Source organism: Paroedura picta, chromosome 5, assembly GCF_049243985.1.
Source record: "Paroedura picta isolate Pp20150507F chromosome 5, Ppicta_v3.0, whole genome shotgun sequence".
Lineage (NCBI taxonomy): Eukaryota > Metazoa > Chordata > Lepidosauria > Squamata > Gekkonidae > Paroedura > Paroedura picta.
In genome coordinates this window covers 29,736,947-29,762,201 of record NC_135373.1, presented here as the reverse complement: position 1 = coordinate 29,762,201, position 25,255 = coordinate 29,736,947, and the positions used below count along the sequence as shown (strand labels likewise).

Below are 25,255 nucleotides of genomic sequence, written 5' to 3'. Positions count from 1 at the left end.
GTGGGGAAGCACAGCTGTGGACACGCCCACCCAGGGCCCCTCCTCTTCCCAACTCCTCCAGGCCCATCACTGGCCATTTTGGGAGGGGGAGGGGGGCTGGCATGAGCATATATGGTCACATCTCTCAATAAATGTGTCGCAATTTTTAAAAATCTACAAAAAATTAACTCCCCCCCTCCCATTTGGGAAACACTTCCAGGGCCACCAAGAAGCCCCTGTTAGCCTGTGTTAGATCTTTGTTCAAGAAGGCCAGGAAAGACACACTGGCTGGCCTGATGTTCACACATTAGAGCACACTAGAGCACCCAGTTGGGTCTGGGATCCCCACCCTGTGCCGGAGAAAATATAATGACAAGAGTCGCCAGCCTCCCCCTGGAGGGGTCTGGAAATCTTCCACTCTTACAACTGACCTCCAGACAATAGAAATGGAGGGTAGACTCTATAGCATTGCATCCAACTGAGGTTTGTCCCCTCCCCTCCTCAGCCCTGCCCTCCCCCAGCTTCATCCCCCAAATCTACAGGTATCTCCCAATCTAGAGCCGGCAACCTAAAAATCACACATGAGTTCTGAGTCTGTCTCAACTGTTGCCAGGTTAGCATCAGGGACTTTGCACAGGTAGAAACGGGGCAAGTCCCTCTTCTCCCCATACCCTGCCCTCCCCAGGCCCTGCCCCCCAAATCTCCAGGGATTTCCCAACCTGGAGCCGGCAACTTTCGGCCTCAGTTCTGACTGGGTCTGTGGCCCTCCCTGCTGCGCCCCCAGAGAAGGGCAATCAGGCAACACAGAGACGTGACCATAAAACACAATGTGTTTGCTTAATTCACCTCTAATGGTGCAGCTGTGTCCAAAGCCAGCCAGGACGCTTGGAGAAAGCAGTGTTTTTATTGTCATGAAAGGCACTTGCTAGGCTCATGGGGATCAGAAGAAACACACAACAAAAGCCAGCAGAATGAGGCTGGAGGGGAAGGTTTTCTTGCAGGGATCTGCTTTAAGCAGCGACTGCTACTTCCTGGCAGGTGCCTCCGAATCTTACACCTCCCCATCAGAAAAGGACACTTAGCCGGTGCAGGCCACCATCTCCCTCTGCTGGGGAAAAAGAGAATGGCTCTGTGCCGGAGAACACAACTGCACAGCTATCTACTAGACCAGTGGCTCACAAGAGAGCCACACCGGCACGGACTCTATTAACAAAGAGAGTCACATTTATTTACAATGCTGACATGAGGCCTGCAAAGCTCCTGGTCTCCCTCTTCCATCAGCACACCTGCCTACTACAAGCTCCACCAGACAAGCGTCTTAACCGAAACATGGGGCAGATTCCACGCAGGAGAGCAATGCTCAGAAGAGCCACAGGTGACAGGTCAAAGGACCACGGTCTATCGAGACCCCAGAGAGAGGACACTGTTTTTCAGGGGACTGAAGGTGGTATAAAACAGGCACTGCTGGCCGTATTCTACTCCATCTCACAGCCACAAAGGCTCATGCACAAGGGAGCATACAACCCATGGCTGCTTCCGTTGCATCCTCTGGGGGAAAATCTGCCCCTGGCCTCCCCAGCTGGACCAGAGTCCTGGGCTCCAAAGGACCTTTTGCATCCAGACAGAACAGGTGGCAGGACTAGCTGAAAAGCCCAGGGGAATTCTAGCACCATTCCAACTACAGGGTCACGCTGCCCAGGGCTGGGGGCAGAAGGGGCAAGATGGAGATGCTGCCGCTCTCTGCGATGTCACTTAATTTTTATTATCCTGAAGGGCTCCTTACTCCCGGCAGAACTTTCCCCGCAAGCACTGCGGTGAGAAGACCACTAACGGGATCAAGAAAGCAGACCGGGGACCCTCAGAGCTTGGTGCTGCAGAGGCAACTGCTATGCGAGAATGGGGCATTTTGGGATTCAGAGTCCAACGATCTATTCTCCAGCAATCTCTTCTTGTTGGCTGCCCAACCAGGCTTCCTCGGGAGGTAGTGGGTTCTCCATCTTTGGAAATGTTTAAACAGAGGCTAGATCTTACGGAGAGGCTGATTCTGTGAAGGTTCAAGGGGGTGTCCTGCATAGTGCAGGGGGTTGGACTAGATGACCCATGAGGTCCCTTCCAACTCTATTACTCTATGATTCTATGATCCAAGCTCCAAACCCTGCCGTTGCTCATGCATCGGTTTACACCTACTGGTAAAGGAACAGAGACTGACGTTTTTCTCCGAGGGAAGGGTAGGTTTACTTGGCAAGGAACTCCTGCCCTTCTAAGAGTTTGGCCACAAATGGGCCAGGACCGGGCTAAGGGCTTCTCAGGTGGCACCGAATGGGTCACGTGCCACTCGGTGAGAAGGCTAATGAGAATTATCATATGGCTGAATTTGGAGGTTGTGACACAGTTTACTAATTTACCCTAATTCGCTTTTGCCTTATATCTCCACTGTTATGACGGTTGTCCATTTAGTCTGAGGGAGAGTGCTTGCACTCGAAAGCTCACGCCTTGAATAAATCTTTGTTGGTCTTAAAGGGGCTACTGGACTCTGATTTTGTTGTGCTACTTCAGACCAACACGGCTACCCACTTGAATCTGGCTAATGAGAGAACATCTTATTTTTGCACGGCTGGCCTTCCTTCCTAGGCCAGTCCAAGACAGACACCCTTGAGGGAGCCCCAGTCTCTGACCTTCTCCTTGGGATGAGACCAGGCTATCAGCACTATCCCCTGCCTGCAATGGCCCAGGTTAGCCTGGTCTCTTCTGATCCGGGAAGCTAAGCAGGGTCGGCTCTGGTTAGTACTTGGAAGAGAGACCGCCAAGGGAGTCCAGGGTTGGTACACACAGGCAGCAATGGCGAGCCACTTCTGAAGACGGCACTTTCCACACATAAATCAGCACCATCCCCTGAACAGGATCTGTATTTCCTTTGGGAGGTTCTGGATTGCAGTCTAGGGAAGAAGTGCCTACAGGGCACTGCATTCCCCATTGCCTAGCACTAGGCTTAAAGCGTTGATAGCATCTCTATGAGAGCAGCAGGGACCGAGCAGGAAGCTTAAGGGGGCTCTGAGAGTAAACTGGGGCTCGGCAGGGCCCCGAGGGCATCTGGCCTGGGATCCGCTTGACCAGCTGGGTCTTGGGCTGGGGGGGATTGAGAGTGAGGACTGTGGTGCAGGGGGAGGGCAGCAGCACTGTGTGGTTCCAGCGGACTCTAGCATCTCGGAGACAGCCTAGAAGAAGGGAAGGAACAGGGAGTCAATCAAGGCAATGGGAGCAGGTTCAATAAGAACACAAGAAGAACCAGACCCATGGTCCCTCTAGTCCAGCATCCCGTCTCACGCAGTGGCTGATCAGTTCCCCTGGAAGCCACAGAGCAGAGAGGCCAAGGCCTTCCCCTGATGTTGCCTCCTGGCTCCGGGATTCAGAGACTTTGTGCCTCTAAAAGTAGAGGTTCAATAGGTAAAGCTTCTCCTAGTAGAGCAAGTATCTAAGAAGAGCCCTGCTGGATCAGACCTGTGGTCCATTTAGTTCAGCATCCTGTCTCACGCAGTGGCTGACCAATACCCCTGGAGGGCCAACCATAGAGCAGAGAGGCCAAGGCCTTCCCCTGATGTAGCCTCCGGGCTCTGGGATTCAGAGGTTTAGTGCCTCTGAATGTGGAGGTTTCCCTCGGTCCCCATGGTTAGTGGTCATTGATAAACTTCTCCTCCAGGAATCTCATGCCCTTTGGAAGCTGTTTTTTCTTGGGGCCACCATGACGCCCTCTGACAGCGAATCCTACATTTCAATCACTCTCTGTGTCAAGTAGCATTGCCTTCCGTCCATCCTGAACCTACTTCCACCAGCTTCACTAGATGCCCTCAAGTTCTAGTATTTTGGGAGGGGGAGGAAAAGTTCTCTTGGCCAACCCTCTCCGCCCCATCTGTAATCTGATAAACCTCTCTCAAGTCCCCCCTTAGTTGTCTCTTTTCTGCATGAACTCAGAAAATGCCATTGACAAAAGCGTTTCCCCAATCCCAAGCTGGCCTGCCTCTCCCTACCGCCCTTCTCTGTAAGATGTTTTCCTTTGCAATCACAGCCGAGTTCTCCTTGAGGTGGGCAAGACCTGCCCTTGAAGAACTCAGCTAGGAGTGATGCAAGGAATTCCAGGCTCTGAGGTCTCAACAATATATATTTAGAGACAAGCAATGAAGACCATTGCCTGCTGGAAAGCTACGGGCACTAGGGAGCCTTCTCCCTGCTGCCTGACAGAGCTGGGGAGCGAGGTTTAAGGCATGGCAAGCGTCTTTCCCATGGGGAGAGCTGCTTTCCAGTTCTCCCCACCCCTGCTGCCCTGATGGGGTGGAGGGAACCACATTACAGCTGATCATGACAGCCAAGCAGCTGTCATGATCAGCTGTAATGTGTGTACAGGGGTGATCCCTTTAAACACCCTTTAAACAAAGCAAGACCCCATGCATGCGTTACAGCTTATTATGGCAACCCAGTTATAACATGTATGAGAGGACAGCCCCTTTGAATGCCCCTCCCATGCTTCCGCCACATGCAGACTATTGGAAAGCCTCTTGGTGGGCAGGGCTTGTTCTGGAGGCTTTCAAATGTTCAACGCGTCATCATAAGTACATGCATGCAATTATATTGTATAGATTTTTTCCCAGGTGCATGGCCCTTAATGCTATCTACAATGTATCAATTACCAGTTTAGCAGGGATATGTCAATTACTAAAGATAACCTTTGGTGGCCTAAGGGAGAATGGCAATTGCAGGGATGTGGGGCAAAGAAAATGGTGCTGGGGTTGTTGGGAGCCACAAAAACACACATCCCATCCACACAGTGAGAAGATGTAGTTTGCCAAAACACTGGAGCAAACGTGGTTTGGAAAAAGACTGGACAACAAAAGGGAAGGTCTTGGAAAGATGTCAATGAGGGAATGATGTCATGCAGGTGCTTCTTAAAAAATAATGCTCGTTTTGTCAGAAAGCCAAACTGGAACAATGCGCCCATGCTGAAGCACCCAAACCTTTCTATGGCAAATACACTTAACATTTTTCCAGACTTTGATACAGAGATTATATTTAATGGTTCAAAATCTGACTTGGGTTTGGTGGAAATTTCTCTGCTGTCTTGTTAACCAATACAAGTCCCTTTCATGGGGACAAAGGTGGAGTGCAAATATGTTTTTCATAAGCAAGTGACTCACCGATTCTGATCTTCTATCTCATCCTGGTGGACAAGCCTAAAAAGGAAGCCGAAAGACCCTATTTTAATGGGCTGTGGAATAAGTAACCTCATACAACCGCACTGGGGACAGCTGGTCACCTCCAGGGTCTGCCCTACACTGGACAAAAGCATCTTTGGCTGCATATTGTGCTTCCAATTCTGAAACAGAAACATCATGAACTCCGAAGAAGAAGAAGAAGAAGAAGAAGAAGAAGAAGAAGAAGAAGAAGAAGAAGAAGAAGAAGAAGAAGAAGAAGAAGAAGAAGAGTTGGTTCTTGTGGTTAACAGGGGTCATTCTCACAATGGAGGTTTGTGTCATTCTGTTATATCACCCCCTTGTATGAACAGGAGAGTTGTTGCTTGAATCTTATTCTCCTTCCAGTGTGAGGTTGTTCCTTGGGAGGGGGCAGGATAGCCTCTCACCAAACACCTGGGGTCTTAAGAGACGCTAGATCCATGCATATTTTTGAGCCTCCCTCTAGCAATACATTCTGCAGAACCTAGAATCTAAGTGGGCACAGTGGCTGCTTTCGTTAAAATTTCTAGTATTCAAGGTTTGAAGGGAATAATGGGAGTGAGGAAGAATCGAGTCTCCTGGATCTTACGCCGGATTGAGTTGCGCAGGGTCCCTTCCTCCTCGTCAGGTTCCCCTGTCCTGGGAAAAGAATAAAACAGGTCAGGCAGAAATGTCCCAAACATTTGAATAACAGTGCCCCTGCTGCCAGCTCAGCACACAAATATTGATACCCGATTAAGAGGTGGCTGAGTAGAAAGACACCGGCAGAGTTGCTGCAGGGATGCAGACTCTCTCTCTAGAAGCAATGGTATACTCCAGAGTTGGCCCTCTGAAACACCCATTTTTCTCTAGGGAAACTGGTCTCGGTAGTCTTAAGATCAGTTATTGTCCAATGTGTTCCAGATGTTGGCCAGTGTGCTCAGCAGGGCCTTGGCTCAGGCTGGACTGTGGGGCCATGCTGTGCGCACCAGCCAACACCAGGGCCTTTTCTGCACACAATAGATAATGCACTTTCAATGAACTTTAGAAGTAGATTTTCCTCTTCCGCACAGGAAAATCCAGCTGCCAAAGCACACTGAATGTGCATTATCCTATGTGTGCGGAATGGGCCCAGGAGTCTGCCTGCTCTCACTGGGGGATGATGTAGCAGATGGGGTGTGGGTATGTTCTCTGTTTTATTCTCTGCCTATCCTTGTGACTTGTTGATATCTAGGGCTGCCAGGTCTACCTTGGTCACCAGTGGGGGATGGGGGTAGGGTTGCCAGCTCCAGGCTGGGAAACACCTGGAGATTTGGGGGTAGGGCCTGGGGAGGACAGAGACTTCAGCAGCGTACAATGCCATAGAGTCCACCCTCCCAAGCAGTCTTTTTCTCCAGGGTAGCTGATCTCTATTGTCTGGAGATGGGCTGTATTTCCAGGGGATCCCCAGGTCCCTCCTGGAGGCTGGCATCTCACTATTACAGAAATTTCAATAAAGCCCCTTTCATTCACTACTGGTGTGCTTATTGCCCCCAAATCCCTTCAGGGGGAAATAACTTCTTTGCCTCTGGGCAAGACACCTCTTTGCTTGTTTGTTGCTTTCTGCCTCGCCTTCCTGCCCAGGGGCAGCCCACAATGGCTGATGTCCTTCGCATCTCCTCCATCTTATTCTCTCAACATCCCAGTCGAACAGGCTAGGCTGAGAGAGAGCAACTGGCCCAGGGTCACCCACACAGCTTCTGTAGCAAGGCCAGGGATTTGAACCTGGGTCTCCCAGATCCCAGCAGAATACATCTTCCCACCACCACATTTTGGGTTTCCCTTTGCTTGGCTTAGCTTGGCCAGCTACCAACAAAAGATACAGTTCCTGCCCTCTCCTCCCCAAGTCATGCATTTGAAAAGAAATGTTTTACCTTTGTTGCTGATTGAATTTGCACCGGCAGCGTCGACCTTGGAAAAGAGAATGCCCATCACAGTTAGCAGCAAAAGACAACCTGAGCAGGGGAGTCAGGGAGCCAGAGGCCACATCTACCAGCACCATGTTCAAAAGCCGGGAGACTAGAGTTTAGGAAGCCCGGTCTATGTCTGTTGTTCCCAATGGGTGGTAGACCTATCATCCATAAACCAGTTCTGCTAGTGGTTTTTCCAAAGGCCCATAGAAGCCCAGCTTCCCAGGGGTCAGGTTTACCACCGCAGGAGCCGGTGGTCAATAGACATGGCCTCCAGAGAACTGGTCTACTACCATGGTTTCCAAGGGCTGGGCCCAGGAGATCAGTTCTCCCACTGTGGATTCCAGGAGACCAGTTGTTCAGAGGCCAGACTTGCCTCTACTAGTTCCGGGAAGGGTGAGGAGGAGGAGGAGGAGGAGGAGGAGGAGGAGGAGGAGGAGGAGAAGAAGAAGAGTTGGTTCCTATATGCCGCTTTTCTCTACCCGAAGGAGTCTCAAAGCGGCTTACAATAGCCTTCCCTTTCCTCTCCCCACAACAGACACCCTGTGAGGGAGGTGAGGCTGAGAGAGCCCTGATATTACTGCTCAGTCAGAGCAGCTTTCTCAGTGCTGTGGTGAGCCCAAGGTCACCCAGCTGGCTGCATGTGGGGGAGAGGGGAATCAAACCCAGTCCGCGCTCCTAACCACTACACCAAGCTGGCTCTGGGAGGCAGTCAGCTCTACCTGTGCTACTTTCAAGGGGCAGCAGACCATTTCCTTGGAGGTCAAGTCTACCTCCAATGTTTTGGGTGGGTGGGAGACCATTTCTCCAGTGGGATGGTCTACTGCAATGTCCCCAATTTTTCAGAGTCCTTCTGAAACAGCTAGACCAACCCACCACCTGCCATCTTGGGAATCTAGTGCTTGGTCCCATCTGAGGCCTGCACTCTCACGCTCCACTGTGCTTCCTGGAGGAGAGTGCTCACCAATGGTCAGAACCAAAAGCCACCTATATAGGAGAAGCCCCAGAACTCAAAGCAAAGGCTTCCCCAAAGCAAAACCCCAGGTTTGCTTCTTCACACCCCGCTGCTCAGATAGGAAAGGACTGGTCCTTGGAAAGCTGGGGGCAGTCACAATAGGTAATGCCAGGACTGGGTGGCCCGTGGCCAGATGGAGAAACACAATGCTCGTTCCCCAAGGTTCCTCTTACAAAATGCACTCACGGAGGCTGCCCGCTGTGTATACAACTAACACGTGGACCAGAGAGTAGAAGACGGGGATACTCTACTCACTTAGCACAATCAGGATGCCGAGCAGGAACAAGACGACAGCAAAGATCAGCCCTCCGATTCTCAGGGACTTATAATCTGGGGAGGGAGAGGAAAGCAGTCGCCGTCAGAGGCTTGGAGCTCTACTCCAGTTTACATACTTATTTCCTTCCTTTGTACTCTGCCCTTACCACATCGTTTTTTAAAATTCTTCCACCCTGTGAGGCTGAGAGACAACAACTGGCTCACCATGATCCAGCAAGCTCGCTCCCATGGCAGAATGAAGACTTGAACCCAGAGCCCATTCTGCACACATCGGATAATGCACTTTCATTGTGCTTTGGCAGCTGGATTTTCCTGTGCAGAATAGGCAGGGAAATCTACTTCTAAAGTGCATTGAAAGTGCATTATCTATTGTGTGCAGAATAGGCCAAGTCTCCCAAACCCTGCACCACACAGACAGAGAACGCTGCCTGAAGTTAAAGCCAGGCCAAATATTAATCCCATGTGAACAAGTTTTTGCCATTAGAAAGGCTCAGTGGCACGTTCCGGTCAAGCTCCCCCAATAAGCAGACTCAAGGTAGCAGCAATTTCTTTATTAAAGGGTTAACAAACAGGCTGATGGACACTTTTTACCGAAACTGAGGGCTATGCACAAGTTCCCAGATTTAAGATGCTCCCTAGCCCCCCCTCCCTCAGCACCCCTTGGCGCCTTCCCACCCAGCCAAACCAGCAAGCCCACTAACACTCAATGGAGTCATCACTGGTTGCTAGTCAAGAAAGAGGGCCAGAGAGGCCCTGAGGAGACATGCAGAATGTTATTGGTAGCCTCCCTGGCGTTACAGACTTATAACATCATTAACAATACTCAGCTGCCCCCGAAACTCTGGTCATGCTAAACTAGCAAAAGCCCCCCTAAACTGGAAAAGAATTAATCACAGGCAAGGCTAAAGCAATGACGCGGCATAGACAGAATGCAGAGCTAGAACACGCCAACAGATCATGGCATGAACATGTGGCAACATTTGTGACACCCAATGCGAGGGGAATGCAGGCAAAGAACTGTCCCCTGCAGGGATAGACAGGAGTGATGCAAATGCAGAAGCACTCTGGAGAAGAATGACTCCTGGGCACGACAGTGAGGATGGGCCTTCCCCTTAGCAGCCAGCATGCTAAAGGAAGATTTCACTTCTGAAATAATTCCGTCCAAATTCTAAGCAGTTTACGGTGGTGCCTGTGGGCCTCCTCTGTTTTATGCTCACAACCTCCCCATGAAGTAGGACATGCTAAGAGAGACTGACCCACCCAAGGTCACCAGGGGTGGAGCCCTTATATGTCACAAAGGCTTTGGGTCACGAGATCTGGGTTCAATCAGGCATGCATTGAACTTTCCTTCTGGGAACTCCAATCCCCAGGCCTGCAGGGACAGGTTTGGATTGGGAGCGTCCAGCATGGGAGTGCTTCTGCAACCATTTCCTGCCCAGAAACACCCACTGGGGTGATATTTGTTGTGTTGTGTTCACCTTCAAGGCTTTTATTTCTTGATTTTGGTTTGGACCAACACAGTTACTGAGAACTTGTAGTCATAGTAATTTACCAGTACTATAGCCATATAAAACTATAAAAATATAGTTCCAAAAATGCATAGTAAGCACCATAAAAGGAGTAGAATACAGACATATCAATTGGCAGGCAGAAAATATTTCCTTAGCTTGATCGATGATAGCATAAAGGAGTGAATGTAGTGAATGAATTTGTATCTGCCGGCAAAACTGTAAAACTGACATGGTCCTCTGCTGTTCCAAGGGGATGTGGGATGACCTGACACGGCTATAACATATGGACCCATATCGTGAGCAGTGGCAAAGATACTGAGGAAGGTTTGGTTGAGAGCACAAGGGCAGAGGGGCAGATCCGAGGGCATTTTGTGGCACCTGCCCTGAAGATAGGCAGAGGGCATTGTCTGAAGGTGGCCATTTGTGAATGCTCTCCACAGAGGAGCACCAGATATGAAAAGAGTTTGACTGACTTAAATACCACACAAAGAACCTGGAGCTTGGAATTAAATGGAAGTCATGACTTGCCTCTTTTCCAATGACCCATTGGTGGGTTCGATTGAGCTCCCGAGTTTTAACAACCTCTAAGGAAGGCGAAGAATAGAGTAGTAAAACAGGGGTCAAGACTTCACTCCGATTCCAGGGGACATCTACATGAATGCCCACCGTTTGTGATAACCAATGACTCGTTCTGCATAAGCTTGGCTCACTCACCATAATTGAAGGGGTCATGCGTCGGTTCACTCCCTGGTTCTGAAAGAGATGCAAACAGAGAGGTGAGTGATGGAGACAGATAATTCAGAATTCAACCACAAATGCAAACATGAAACGGATGGCTCTAACAGTGCATAGGGTTGCCAGTCTCCAGGTGGGGCCTGGAGATCTCCTGGAATTACAGAGATGAAATTGCTGTTTTGGAGGGGGAACTCGATGGCAATATATCCTGCTGAAGCTCTTTCTATACCCCCCAAATCTCCTGCTATTTTCCAACCTGGTATTGGCAACCCTAAATGCAGATAATTTTTGAGATTTTGCATGACTGCTTTTCTTTGGATAGGAGCCTGGACAAAAAGCACCCTGGACTCCAATCCTGTATGGATATTTCTAGAGAGAAATGGGGGTATTTCTTGGGAAGGGGACACAGTTCAACAGTAGAGCATCTGCTTTGCAGGCACAAGGTCCCACCCTGGTACCTCCAGTGTAAAAAGCTTCAGGCAGTAGGTGCTCTGAAAGATCACTGCTTGAGAACCCAGAGAGCTGCTCTCACCCTGAGTCGATAATACCTTATGAACCCATGGGGTGAATAAATTAGGCAGCGCCATGTATGTAAGAGTCAGTGCCTGTCAGATGAGAGAGTTCAAAGACAGACAGACCCAGAGTCTGATGTGGTATAAAGCAGCTTCTTCAATATTCAGAGAGCAGGAAACAAAACTTTTCTCTAATGCATGCTCCAGCATGGCATAAAGTGTTTTCCCACTTGCTTGCTTCGAATAAATTGCCTTCTGCAGAACAAGAATTTTGGGAAGGAAGACAGCCCTGATCAAGATACCCTGAACCTGTGTGTGTGTGTGTGTGGTGTTTGGCCAAGCATTTTGCTATATTCCATTCTTGAGCTCTAACAGGAGTATATCCTCCTGAGGGCTTTTCGGCATGTCACATTTCTTTGCTCATGTGCTCATCCGGTGCTCTTCCCCTCCCTTATCTGCATGTTAGTTAGTCTTGTTCCCTCTAGCATTTATCATTCAGCTGGCCTTTCAGTGGTCTTGGGAATAAGCCGGAGATGAGATATCAAAGCAACCACTAGGGGGCGCAAGACACGTGCAGAGAAAAAGGAAAAACCAACAACAAAACAATGCAAGTACAGAAGCGATGAAAACAAATGTGCGGAAAAGGCCTAAGAAGCTCGCTCAGTTTACATCCCACTTATGAAGTGTTTTAGTTTTACACTCAGAAAGATCTCACTGTGTCTGAGAAACATGCTATGGACATGCCTGGCAAGGTGACTCAAGGTCAACTGGTGACTGATTTAACTTACAGGGGAAGGCCTCGGGCTGTTTTCCCATCCTCAGACGAACCCAGGGAGTTCTATGGGCTCTGCTGTGAAACCTACAGGAAACCGTATCATTAACATGACTAAATCAGCATCCAGCAGCACTTTTAAGACCAACAAAGATTTATTCAAGGTTAAAAGTTAACTTTTGCTTTATATTCCCACTGTCATGATGGTAGTTCATAGTGTGATGAAGAGTACTTGCACTCGAAAACTCATGCCTTGAATAAATCTTTGTTGGTCTTAAAGTTGCTACTGGACTTTGATTCTGTTGTGCTACTTCAGACCAACGGGGATACCCACTTGAATCTATTAATATGACTGTTAAAGGTAAAGGTAAAGGGTGGTTTGCCAGTGCCTTCCCCAGTCAGTACCATTTACCCCCCAAGCAAGCTGGGTACTCATTTTACCAACCTCGGAAGGATGGAAGGCTGAGTCAACCTTGAGCCGGCTGCTGGGATTGAACTCCCAGCCTCATGGGCAGAGCTTCAGACAGCATGTCTGCTGCTTTATGACTCTGTGCCACAAGAGGCTCTAATATGACTGTTACACAGAGCCAATTATGGCTTCGTGGGGTTCATTGTGGATGCCAAAGCAGTGAGTGGAGAGAGGCAAAAGCCAAGTCAGTTTGCCAGCTCTGTGTGGATAAACACCTGGAGATCTGTGAGGTAGAATCTGGGGGGGGGGGGGTGAGGGCAAGGGTTGGGGAGGGGAGAGACCTTGGCAGGTCCAATGCCATAAACTCCATCCTCCAAAGCAGCCATCTTCCCAGGGGAACTCGTTCTTTGTCACCAAGAGCTTGATTGTGATACCAGAATATTTCCAGGTCCCACCTGGAGGTTGGCAATGGCCACATCCGCCCGTGTGTTGCCGTCACAAACAGAAAATAACCAGTACACTTCTGAGTGGCACATCACGCCTCTGATACACCAGCCTCATGTTGTTCCCCGGGAAACGAGAGGATTTCGGCTCATGGGAGATGGAGCTCTGGATTACACATATAAAAGATGTTCCGGAATAGCCGGAGTGCTTATCAGATGCTGATCTAGCAAGACCTCTGATTGCTTAAGACGCTGGTACAGCATGGCCATCGTTCCTGGCAGCAATTTGAATGAATTTAGTCAGGCAAGATAAAAGGTCTGTCTTGCAGAGTCAGAACTGTTTCCACCCTCTGCAGTGTTCCATCTGCCTGCTGACAGCATCTGGCCAGATGTCCCTAGCAAGTTCACAAGGAGGACAGGAATGGGACTATCTGTCCTCCCTTGACAGCTTCCAGTATGTGATGGTGGGAAACACACCTGCAGGGATGGGAAGGGGCAGCTCTTGACAATTTCTTGGCTTGCTAAGGAAGAGAGAAATAATATCAATAGTAGGTGGAGATAGCTAGCCGACAGGCCGTTCTTCCAGAGCAAAACCATAACCCTTGCCTTCCTTTGAGCATCTCCATAAACAAGCATATAAGAACAGTCTTAAATTGGAGCAGAATGGACTTCTTTGGCTCTATCTGACACATTCATCCGGGAATGGAAGATGTCAATCCATGGGTTGCACTATGAAAGTACAACCTCCTCGGGGCATTTCTGGGGCCACTTGTGGGGAGCACTTGTGGTTCAGCAACACATTGTCCCATGAGCAGAAAATCTTGGATCCAATCCTGGCAATTCCCAGTTCAGAGAGAGAGAGAGAGAGAGAGAGAGAGAGAGAGAGCATCTCAGCAGCATGCACAAGGTCTCAGGTTCAATACCCAGAATCTCCAGTGAAAAGAGTCAGATGGTGGCTGATACAAAAGATCTCTACCTGAGTCCTGAGTGAGACCCCAGAGAGCTGCCACCAGACTGAGAAGACATCCTGACCTTGAGGGACCAACAGTCTGAATCAGTTTGAGGCAGCTTCTTGGGGTTCTCTATAAGACCCCTGGCAGAAACACTGGAAATGAACACCAAAAAACTTCTACTTCTTAGAAATGACCACACAAGGCCAAATGGTCTAATGATCAGCCTCTGGGCAGGGCAGCTGACCCCGTGCACATGTTGGGAAGGCCCATTAAAGTACCCCAAAGACCACTGCTGGTATTATACACCCCATGCACATTTTGGTATTTGGCACAGGAATGGACAGCTTGAGGTTGTCAGTCTTCAGGATGGAGGTTGATTGACATTAAGTTTCAAGGCCCTGTGATAGATGAGCTTGGAAAACGGTTGAAGACCTGGGGATGGAGCCTGGGGAGGACTGTGTCCATCCATCGAAGCAGCCACTTTCTCCTGGGAAACTGATCTCTGTAGTCTGGAGATTAACTGTAATTCTGGGGGGTCCCCAGGCACCAACTGGACGCTGACATCCCTATTGCATACCTCCTAGACTCCTTCTAGGTTAGCAAAATAAATGCAGGGCAATTACTGGATATACTTGAGTATAAGCCTACTTTTTTAGCACATTTTTTAATGCTGAAAAAGCCCCCCTAGGTTTATACTCAAGTGAAGGTCCCCCACTTACCTGTTATTGTTGATACCATATTTTTTGTGGTAAAATTAGAGGCCTCGGCTAAAATTCAGGTTGGTTTAGGCTCGAATATATACGGGTATGTTGAAAGTTACTTTAATGGCGTCAAGCTGCAGAATCTGAATACACACAACTACCATTGGCAAATTTTGAAAAATGTCCAACCCTGGCATCCATGCTGAATGCTTTCTCCTATGGTGGACTTCCTAGTGTGCAAACTTACCTGCAGCCAAAGGTGCCAGCAGGGCCCCACAGATAGACAGAAAGAGCCACAAGTCCATGTTCGCCCTGGAGAGATATAAAGGAATGAGAATTGAGTGCCTGCTTAGAGCAATATGGATAGGGTTGCCAGGTCTGGGTTTAAAAAAACCTGGATATTTTGGGGGCGGAGACTGAGGAGGCTGAAATGTGAGGAGGGGAGGGGCATCAGTGCGGTATAATGCCAGAGTCCACCTTCCAAAGCAGTTATTGTCTCTAGAACTGATTTCTGTCATCTGGGGATCAATTGAAATCCCAGGAGATCTCCAGTTGCCACCACTTGGAGGTTGGCAAAGCTAAACATGGAAGACCAAGGTTACAGTGGATGACTGATGGGTTGTGAGTGTCCTGCACAGTACAGGGGGTTGGACTGGATGACCCAGGAGGTGCCTTTCAACTCTATGATTCTTTGATTCTGAGCCTTGAAAAGCCCTGGTCTTCAAGTTCCATCTATTGACAATGGCTGCTGGATAAGTAGAGTCAAACAGAGATCAAAGATGGCCTTCTCCAGAGATAGTCCATGTCAAATTCCGTTTTAAGATTGTACTTTTGCCTAGATAATTTTAAAAGTTCATGCAATCCCCCCACCCTGCCGAAATCCCTTCATCCCTCTCCAAGATACACGGGTGGTGGGGCTAGGAATAAGAGCCATTCTCCAACACTGGTGCTATGCAATGCCAAGGCCATCAACCATAAGATTGCTGCCCTACAGAATTTTTTTGTGGAGCAGAAAATAGACCAGGCATGGGTGACAGAGACCTGGGTGCAAGAGGGTGAAACAGTCGCCCTGAAAGACCTGACCCCACCTGGTTTCTCTGTCCTCCACCAATCTTGAACAAAAGGTCAGCATGGGGAGAGTCCTGGTCCAAGAATTTTTCTCCTGTATGTCAGTCCCCACCACAACAATCCCAGGGATTGAATGTGTGGGCCGAGTGTGGGATGCTAAGGAGAGTTTGGCCATCTGTCTGGTGTACTGACCACCTAACAAAACCAGCAGAGGCCCTGCCAAATTTCCTGGAACTAGAGGCTGGTTGCATTTTGCAGTTCCCCAGATTATTAATCCTGGGGGACCAACATCCATGCAAAGATAACCGGTTCCTTGGAGAATTCAGACCTAGTGTCTGCCATGCTAACACTGGGACTCTCCCAGTTTAGGACTCTCCCCCCACACTGAGCAGGCCACACCCTGGTTTTGATCTTTGGGATTGAGATAAACATTGGCCCAGTACAATCCCTTAGAGTGCTACAGTTCGATCATTTTGCCTGTAAGGTTCAGATTGATACCCTGCTCCCTCGCCCTAGGAGACTTATGGATCCAAATGGTTTATGGAATGCTCAGTGGGATCCAGTGCCCTATAGCAACTCAGTTGGAAGACTGGAATGACTGAGATTTGGGGGCAGAGCTTTGGGGAGCGGAGAAAGCACAGCAGGGATTTGACACAGCAGAATCCACCCTTGGAAGCTGCCGTTTCTCCAGGAGAACTGAGTTCCAGTAATCATTTATAGTTCCAGGATAACGTCAGGCCCTCATGGAGATTGGCAAGTTGGCAAACTTAGGTATAAGTAAACCCAATTGGATCGGGATCCTAGCACACAGGGAAAGGAAGCTGCAGTCTTCCCCCAGCATCCTGAATGCAGAGTTGGCAATGCTCATGCAAAAAGCGTCCATTGACATGCAAGAAGAATCAGAATGGGGGGGGGGGGAGGGAAACAGGACCCAAATATAGAAAAAAACTCCAAAATTGAAAGGGCTCTCTTCATAAAATAAAGAATGACTCTGGCAATTCTGTGGGAAAATGGAAAAAAACAAAAAAGAGGGGTGGATAAGGGAAAAGCTGAAGGAAGAACGAAGAAAAGACCTGGTTTTCTGGACCTCACTTTCCACTACCTGGACACCCAAAGCAGTTTAGAAACGCCTTTCCCTTCCTCTCCCCACCACGCAATGAGAAGTCATGTCCAGAACATCCAGGTGGAAAGCAAAACTAGAGGGAAGAAATGGCTCCTGGAACAGCTGCTGCTGGGCCTTGTATTCCACATCCTGTAATGGCCTAGCTGGCCACTGGGTCTCTCCTGTAGAGATGTTGCCCTCAGACCGCCCCGCACATGATGCTGCACAAGACAGCCACTGGTGAGAGGAAAAGTAGATCAATTTTCTCTCTGTCCTTTCCACAGCCATCTGTATTAAGGTGACCAGATTGTCTCACTTTTGGAGGGACATCTGGGGGCACCTGGCAAATTGTACTTATGTTGCAAGGAAAAAAATATATATTACAATACTATTTTTGCATTCTATGGAAATTTTTGTCGCTCCATATAGACCAAATTTTTGATCAAGAATCCCCCTGGTCAATCGTAACCAATATTAAAATCTGGTCACCTTATTCTGTATGTGAACTGGATCTACTTGAATACATGGAATTTTACCGGGGTTTTTTGCAAGATACTTCTTGGGAGGTTTCTTTGCTGCACTAAGCATCGTGCTTCCATAACAGGGCAAACTCTGCTATATGAACCAAATACCAGGTGGAAAGGGAAATTGAGGGAGGGGGGAGGAAATGGTTCCTGGAACAGCTGGCTTCTGAGCTTTTATTTCACATCCTGTCATGGCCTAGCTGGCCCTGAGAGAGGGAGGGCAAAGACCCGTTGCTACGACAACGGCCCTTTGCCAGGCTGAAAAACGGGCCCTACAATGTTTACACACGATAACCTGTCTCTAGGCTCAGGGACATTTCAGGGATCCCTTCTCCTCCTCTCCTCTCCTCTCCCGACCCGTCCCCCACCCCCCAGTGATAAAACCAAAGGGAAAGGCCCTGCAACACCCTGCCCCCGACACTGTGGGTCAAAGTGTGATCTGAAAATCCACACATCTGCAAGCTGTGTTTGCGAGGGCCCTCTGGCCTCCGATTGTCAACAGCCGCCGTTGCCACAGGCGAAGTCAGAGTTCAGACCGTGCATTTTTCTCTGACGCATGACGGACATATGTGCAGAGATGAGTATTTCGGCACCAAGAACACAAAAGCTAGCATCGTTTGAGGGCCGGTGGGACTCTACAGAGCTTGAGGCCGGAGGCTAGTCAAGATGTTCTGAGTGCGGGTTCTGACTCCAGCGTCCTCACACGGTTTTGGTCAAGTTCACTGTCTCTCTGCTGCCTCAGAAGGGAATGATAGGAGCTCACTACTGTTTATTTTATTTATTTGTTTATTTTCCGATTTATATACCGTTTGGACTTGTGGTAGTTTACCATAAAACAATAAAAACCAGTCCAGTCCCCTAAAACCCCTTAAAAGTATACAATAAACATTTACATTAGTATTAATCACACACACACACACACACACAAAATACCTTTATTAGCATAAAGCAGGTTTTTAAAAAGGTAAAGGTATCCCCTGTGCAAGCACCGAGTCATGTCTGACCCTTGGGGTGACGAACTCTAGCGTTTTCATGGCAGACTCCAGTCATTACCGTTTACCCCCCAGCAAGCTGGGTACTCATTTTACCGACCTTGGAAGGATGGAAGGCTGAGTCGACCTTGAGCTGGCTGCTGGGATTGAGCTCCCAGCCTCATGGGCAGAGCTTCAGACGGCATGTCTGCTGCCTTAGCACCCTGCGCTCAAGCTCAAGCAGGTTAGGAGCAAGATAAACAGAAATAACCATAATACACCAGTCAATTTGGAATTAAAAACTGAGGACAAAAACTCAGCCATAATAAAAGTGACATCAGCTTCCTTATCACTCAATAAAAATTGGCAGATCGGGTCTTTTGAGTGAGTTCTCCATTTGTGTATAAGACTGTTATTGTTATTGTTATTTAGATTTCTAGCCCGCCGCTCTCAAAGACCGGCTCGTGGTGAGTTACAAAAAATCCAAACAATATAACATCCCTTCACTGTGCAATAAACAAGGGACAATCTAGTAAAATATGCGGAATACTGTCAGGAACATTTGATTCACAGGGGCATAGTCTATTTTCGAAAGGAATCTTGGCAAATCTCCCTTGTAATACTTTGTAATACTTCTGATAACTTTTATCAGAAAAGCAAAAAAATCTAGGCCAAGTTACAGTGAACATACATGTAATCCATGCTCAGTAGATACTTGGGTTTTTTTTTGTTTGTTTGTTTTGTTATATGAGTATTGAGTAATTCTCACATTTCAGCCAATCCAGGGTCTAGTCCCTGGTTGCATTTGTAAAGTTAAAGCACCTAGGCCCTTTCTTACAAATGGATGCAGCATGTATATGCATTTCTTTTGCAATGTGTGAACAGGGCTGAAGAGAGGAATGGATGCCAACCACCAGGAGGTGCCAACTCATCTCCAGACAACAGAGATTCATCCCCCTTGGAGAATATGGCTGCTTTTGTGACACGACTTCCTACTGTGGCCTCTCTCTACAGTCACCAGCTCTGGGTTAGGAAATACTTTGAGATTTTGTTTGTTTTTGTTTTGGGGGGGGTGGGCTGGACCCAGGAAACAGTAGGGTTTGGGGAGGGAAGAGATGTCAGCAAGGTGCAATGCCATAGGGTTAGGGTTGAAAGCAGCCATTTTCTCCAGGGAAACTGATTGCTGTAGTCTGGAGAGCAATTGCAAAAGTAGGAGCTCTCCAGATCCAGCCTGGAGGTCGGCAACCCTATAACTCCCCTCCTCAAAGCTCACCTTCCCCAGGCTCCAGCCACAGATCTCTAGGCATATCCCAGGCTGGAGAGCAAACAAAACAAGCTTTTTAAGAGCCGGGAAGTGTATTTTATTTATTCACATTTATATACCCCCAAAGGCTCATGCTTTTTTTGAAAAGACTGTAGGTCCTGACAAACATATTCCACATTGATAAGAGGAGCACACAAAGAGGCTGGGGGTGCCTTGTCTTTCTGTGAACACCTTAAAAGGGTAAATTAACCCTCAGAATCGAACCCTTAGCGGTCTACATCAGAAAACAAAACAAAAAAAAACAGCCAGTCTGAAGATGCTCTCTTCCTTAAAATTACAGAGCCTGAAGGATGGCAGGCCCAGGTATGCAGGCCCAGGTATCTCTGGCCCCCTTAGTCATAGACCAGGGGTGGCCAAAGATCAGGGGAGAGCCACCGTTTGGCCACCCCTGTCACAGACCATCCCAGAATGCTGGGACCAGAAGGCAGGCCCATTTGCTAAACATCCCTCTGGCTTGAAGATCTGGCTGCTAAGGCTGCCTGGCAGAAGAGAGGGGACAGGTACAGTCTGGTCCATCCCTCTGCTACCCGCCCTCCGTGCTCACAAAGTCCCCCCTTCAATTAACCCTTTCCACTGCAAATTCCACACTAGAGGTTTCCTTTGTGCAAAATACACAATCTTGGGATGGTAGTTGGTGATACCCTGGAATTATAGTCCATCTCCAGGCAACAAAGGTCACTTCTGCTGGAGAAAATGGATGCTTTGCAGGGCAGATTCTATGGCGTTGTATCCTCCTAAGGTCCCCAAGCTCCATCCGAAACATCTCCTGAGGTTCCCATCCCAGTGCTGATAACCCTATGCTTACAGCCCTATATTTCCCACAGCTCGAATCCTAGATCTCTCTGGTCTAAGCAGGAGGGAGAACCACCTTTCCAAATCCCAGCCTGGGAAACAGCAGCCAGCCCACCTGCATTCCAAACTCTGGGAACGATGCCCCTAGTGGCCTTTCCCCTCCATTCCGCACACATTGGATAATGCACTTTCAATGCACTTTAGAAGTGGATTATCCTGTTCTGCTGGAAAATCCAGCTCCAAAAGCACATTGAAAGTACATTATCCATTGTGTGCGAACTTCACCCTGGATAGCAATATGAAAAATGCAAATCTTTCCCATCGTGGAATTGCTGTCAGCTGAACATAAGAACAAAATAGAGACGTCAGCCATATTTTTTCCTAAGAAGCACACTGTGGGGTATTTGGGGGGGGGGGGTTTCAAGGAAAATGATATAGGGGGAGCGCTATCCCCACCCCACCCAGACTTCATTTGATGCAAGTCCTCCATGACTTCTTTGAAGTAAAAGAAAGAAAAGCCAACCCAGGACTCCCCACCTAGGCTTCCCAACCTCTTAGTGGTAGCCAGAGAACTCCTGAGGTGAAAACAGATCTCCAGGTGACAGAAATCAGGCCACGGGGAGACTGTGGTAGCTTTGGAGGGTGCATTCTTATAGCGTTATGTCCCATTGAAGTCCCTCCCCTCCCCAGGCCCCACCCTCCTAAGGCTCTGCTCCCCAGATCTCCAGGTATTTCCCCACCCAGAGCTGGTAACCCTAAATCACCCATGTTAACTGGGAGGCCAATGCTGGGCAGAAGTAGGCACATCCTGTCAACAGAGCTTGGATGAAGTCACGGAGAACCGTCTTGGGTGCGGTGTCAAGCCTTCGCTGGCCTGATCAGAGCTCTCTGGCGTTTTTAACATCTGTTCCATAGGTATTTTTTGAAATCTGCCGTGGAAGATACTGCACACTACATTCTGCATTGTTCTTTTGCTCCTTCTAGGAGTCCTTGCCCCAGCCATTCACTGGGTTTAGCCTGTACTTATCCTGGATGCTTTAGGCTGATCCTGCATTGAGCTGTGGGCTAGACTGGATGGCCTCTACAGCAGTGGTCCCCAACTGTTTTATCACCGGGGACCGGTCAACGCTTGAGAATTTTACTGAGGCCCGGAGGGGGGGGGGGTAGTCATTTGCCGAGGGACGTTGCCTCCGCCACCTGAGCCCCTGCTCCACTTGCTTTCCCGCCCTGACTTCCTGCCGCCCACTGGGGGGCGCTGCCAGCAGCAGCTGTGCAGTGCCACACCGAGGAGGAGCCCCAGCCATGGTAGCCGCCGGAGAGCACCAAAGGTGAGCTGGTGGCAGAGTGGCAGGGTAGACAAGGAGGATCCACAGCCTGGTATCAACTGGTCTACGGACCGTTCCCGGTCCCCGGACCGAGGGTTTGGGACCACTGCTCTACAGCCCTTTCCCACTCTAGGATTCTATGAGTCTAGTTCAGCAGTGAGATGTGCTGTCTAAGGAGATGGTGAACTCCCCCTCAGTGACAGCCTTCAAGCAGCAGCTGGACAGATCCTTATCCTGGATGTTTTATGCTGATCCTGCATTGAGCAGGGGGCTGGACTAGATGGCCTCTACGGCCCCTTCCCACTCTACGATTCTACCTCACCAGATCTGAGAAAACAGAGAAGGGGAGAAGGCTGTTGCAAGCTGCTTTCGGTCTCTCCTCCACTGGGGACAAAAGCACAAACTAAATAAACAAGCCGTATCCAACACCCACTTCATCAAGAGAAAGGGATTTGCCCGGGCGATGCATGGCCAGAGCCTGCTGGATTTATACCCGCCCTTTGTCATTGGGAACATTCTCTGCAGCTCCTTAATCTCGGCCGTTTTGTCCCCGTAGCTAGGAGCAAAGCCTGGCTTTCCTCCGCAGCTCAGCAACGGCACCCCAAGCCCCAGCAGGGAGCACATTCCTGGGGGGAGAAAAATCTTGGTTGCCTGAGCTCATTCCAGCAAGGCTGGTTCTGCCATTGCGGGGTGGTGCTCTCAGAACACAGGGTGGGTACATGGGGAGCAGGGCGTTTCGGCCTCAAGCCCTGGATTTTGAGGTCCATCAGAACATAAGCAGAGCCCTGCTGGATCAGAGCAGTGGTCCATCTAGTTCAACATCTGCCCAACCGGTTCCTCTGGATGGCCAATGAGAGGGCACAGAGGCTGAGGCATTTCCCTCTCTGGGACTCAGAGGAGAAGGGACTCTGAATGGGGAGGTGCCCCTGAGCCACTGATACAATTCTCCGCCATGAATCATCCCCTTTTCAAGCTCTTGGCTCCTGTGGCCATCACTACACGCTCCGGCAGCGAATCCCACATCTTCGTCGCTCTCTGTGTAAAGTAGTATTTCCTTTAGTGGGCACTCCTTAATCACTGCAACAGAACTGCCAACTGTCCTCCCAGACAGCCTTCCACAAATGGGACAAAAGGTCCACAGAACCAGTAGAAGGTGGTACGCAGGTGCCAAAAAGCCAGTGCAGAGTTCATTTCTCAGCTTCGTTTATCCCCTGCCTGTCTCCCCAACTGGTACCTCAAGAACTTACATCAGGGGTAGTCAAACTGCAGCCTTCCAGATGTCCATGGACTACAATTCCCATGAGCCCCTGCCAGCGGATGCTGGCAGGGGCTCCTGGGAATTGTAGTCCATGGACATCTGGAGGGCCGCAGTTTGACTACCCCTGACGTATATCATTCCCCTCACCCTCCATTTTATCCTCGTAACAATTGTGTTAGGTGGGTCTGCCTGAGACAGAGTTGCCAGCCTCAGGTGGGACCTCCCACTACCACAACTGCTCTTCAGATGACAGAGATCATCTGGGAGGGGGGGAAGGGCTGCTTTGGAAGGGGGGATTGTGCCATACAAAGGTGCCATGCAAACTCTGACACTCCAACCAACACCTCATACTGAATTCTGAGAATTTGTACACTTTGACTGCCCTGGTGGGAAGAGCCAGTGGGCCTTTCTGTCTCTTAAAAATTTTCTTAGAATTAGATTGTTGCAGATCATGTGGAAACACATAATCTGCAATAAACTGATTCCGGAAGGAGTGCGGGGCCGGACACGGAAGACGGCCAACAGAGCCAGCAGCTGGGCAGGGCCAGTGCTGAGCCCTCCTGATGGTGGGACGGGCCGTGGAAGACGGGCAGCGGAAGTGCAATGAGCGTGGCTGAGCACAGGGCCTGGCCAGCCACCAGTCATCTACTGGTGTGTTCCCTGGGCCGGGACAAACGGACGCCACATCCATACTCATCTCCATTCTAGGGGGCATGGCAGTAGATATGTTTCCACATCAATAATTCTTAATCCTCTCTGCATCCTGTCGTGGGGGTCCAGACAGAGGCTGGCTAGCTCATGCACGACCTCTACCCAGATGATGACGACCAAGTCCATCCGAATGGCCCCACCGCCATCAAGGAGCTTCAGGTAATGAAGGGTCGAACTCAGCCACGGAAGCACATTTAGATGGGGCTCCAGTTTTTACAGGAAAAGGGTGTACAAACAAAAGGCCCTGGTGCATCACACCTCCCTGGAAACATTCAGAAGTTGGTTTGCTGTTGCCTGTCATGGCATAGCAAACCCAGACTTTCTTAGTGGTCTCCCAGCCAAGTATTGGATCGCCAGGGGTTGGGACCGGGGGTGCAGCTGTTTGGGTCTGGCTGCTTCCTTGTCCCTCCCCAGAGCTGGTGAAATCTGATTACATGAGCCAGAGAAAAATCAGTCACACTTCATTTACTCAGGCGATGGTATTCGGCAATTGGTGAAGAACATGACCTGGCCCAAAATCTTACAACGCAGCCCCTTGTAAGATTGCCAAGTCCCCCTGGCCATTGGCGTAGGGAGTGGCGGTGGGGTTGGGGTAGCCAGATCCAGGTTGGGAAACATGCAAGTAGTAATTTTGGTGTGTGCTCAGATTCCTCAGCTTGAATCCATTCAAGTAACTTGCAATATACCTTCCCTTCATTTATTCTGCTAACTTAGAAGTCATCTAGGAGGCGTGCAGTAGATATACCAGAATTACAGCTCATCTCCAGACTACAGAGATCAGCTCCCCTGGAGCTCTCTTGGCATTGTAGTCCATGGAGTTCCCTGTCTTCCCCAAGCTCCAATCCAACATCTACAGGAGTTTCCCAACCTGGATTGGGCAGCCCTGCCACCCATGCCCTGCTGGTGGCCAGGAAGGACCTGGTGACCCCGTCAGGGAAGTTTTGTCCCCTGTTTCTTCCACACTTCAGCCCATACTCTGCAAACTACAATCTCTTTCTGAGGTTTTTAATTGTGCATCTCAGGACCTGTTTTGGAAGATGTGGCAGTCATCATAAACAACATATCATTGTTTCTCCCTAATTCCCCCTTTCATTCCTTGTTTTTTCCCTCCTTTCCTCCAAAAAATCCTGCCCCCTTTCAAACATCCTACAAAAGTTCCTCCCTACACTTCTCCGGTGACAGCTCCAAATTCCAATACTGACTCTTGTGCGCCTGCAGCCACGCCTTATTCCCAGCTGACCTGCCCATCCCACAACATTCTGACACAAGGCCTTGTTAGCGTCTGCTTTCTGCTCAGAGTGGAAGCCCCTGCAGGCAGCCAGGCCAGCCCCCAAAGGCCCACGGGACTGCCAACCTCCAAGCGTGACCTGGAGAACTCTCAGAATTACAGCTGATCTCCAGAAGAGAGAGATCAGTCCCCCTGGAGAAAAGGCTTCTTTTGGAAGGTCGAACTCTATGGCGTTATATCCTTCTGAGGCCCCTCTCCTCCCTAAACCCCACTTTCCCAAGGCTCTACCCCCAAATCTACAGGAATTTCCCAACACAGAGTCGGCAGCTGTAAAGCCCTGCTCTGTGTCACCCCTGGTGCCTACCTCCAGAGCCTGTTCTCCAGAACGTGCCTGCTGTCCATAGAGAGATAAAAATGCAAGGGGGAAGGAGTCCAGATAGGGAAACACCCCTTCATAAAGGCGAGGCCACTGGCTTGAGGTGGAGAGAGATTAAAG

At 49.4% G+C, this 25,255-nt stretch overlaps 1 protein-coding gene across 2 annotated transcripts in view; it reads right to left on the bottom strand.

Annotated features, from left to right (window-relative positions):
* Window positions 1-863: 863 nt before the first annotated feature.
* FXYD1 (FXYD domain containing ion transport regulator 1) overlaps window positions 864-25,255 on the bottom strand; it is a 28,573-nt gene continuing 4,181 nt past the window's right edge. Inside the window, exons 1-8 of one of the 2 annotated variants that reach the window (XM_077337033.1) lie at window positions 25,124-25,249; window positions 14,704-14,768; window positions 10,646-10,684; window positions 8,400-8,474; window positions 7,094-7,130; window positions 5,791-5,840; window positions 5,166-5,201; window positions 864-3,194 (exon numbers count right to left, since the gene is read on the bottom strand). In XM_077337033.1, the coding sequence (XP_077193148.1) occupies window positions 5,179-5,201; window positions 5,791-5,840; window positions 7,094-7,130; window positions 8,400-8,474; window positions 10,646-10,684; window positions 14,704-14,768; window positions 25,124-25,215 (381 nt within the window). In that variant the 5' untranslated portion in view covers window positions 25,216-25,249 and the 3' untranslated portion in view covers window positions 864-3,194; window positions 5,166-5,178. Of the gene's footprint in view, window positions 3,195-5,165; window positions 5,202-5,790; window positions 5,841-7,093; window positions 7,131-8,399; window positions 8,475-10,645; window positions 10,685-14,703; window positions 14,769-25,123; window positions 25,250-25,255 lie in introns of those variants that run through there. The other variant, XM_077337034.1, reaches the window with a different exon arrangement.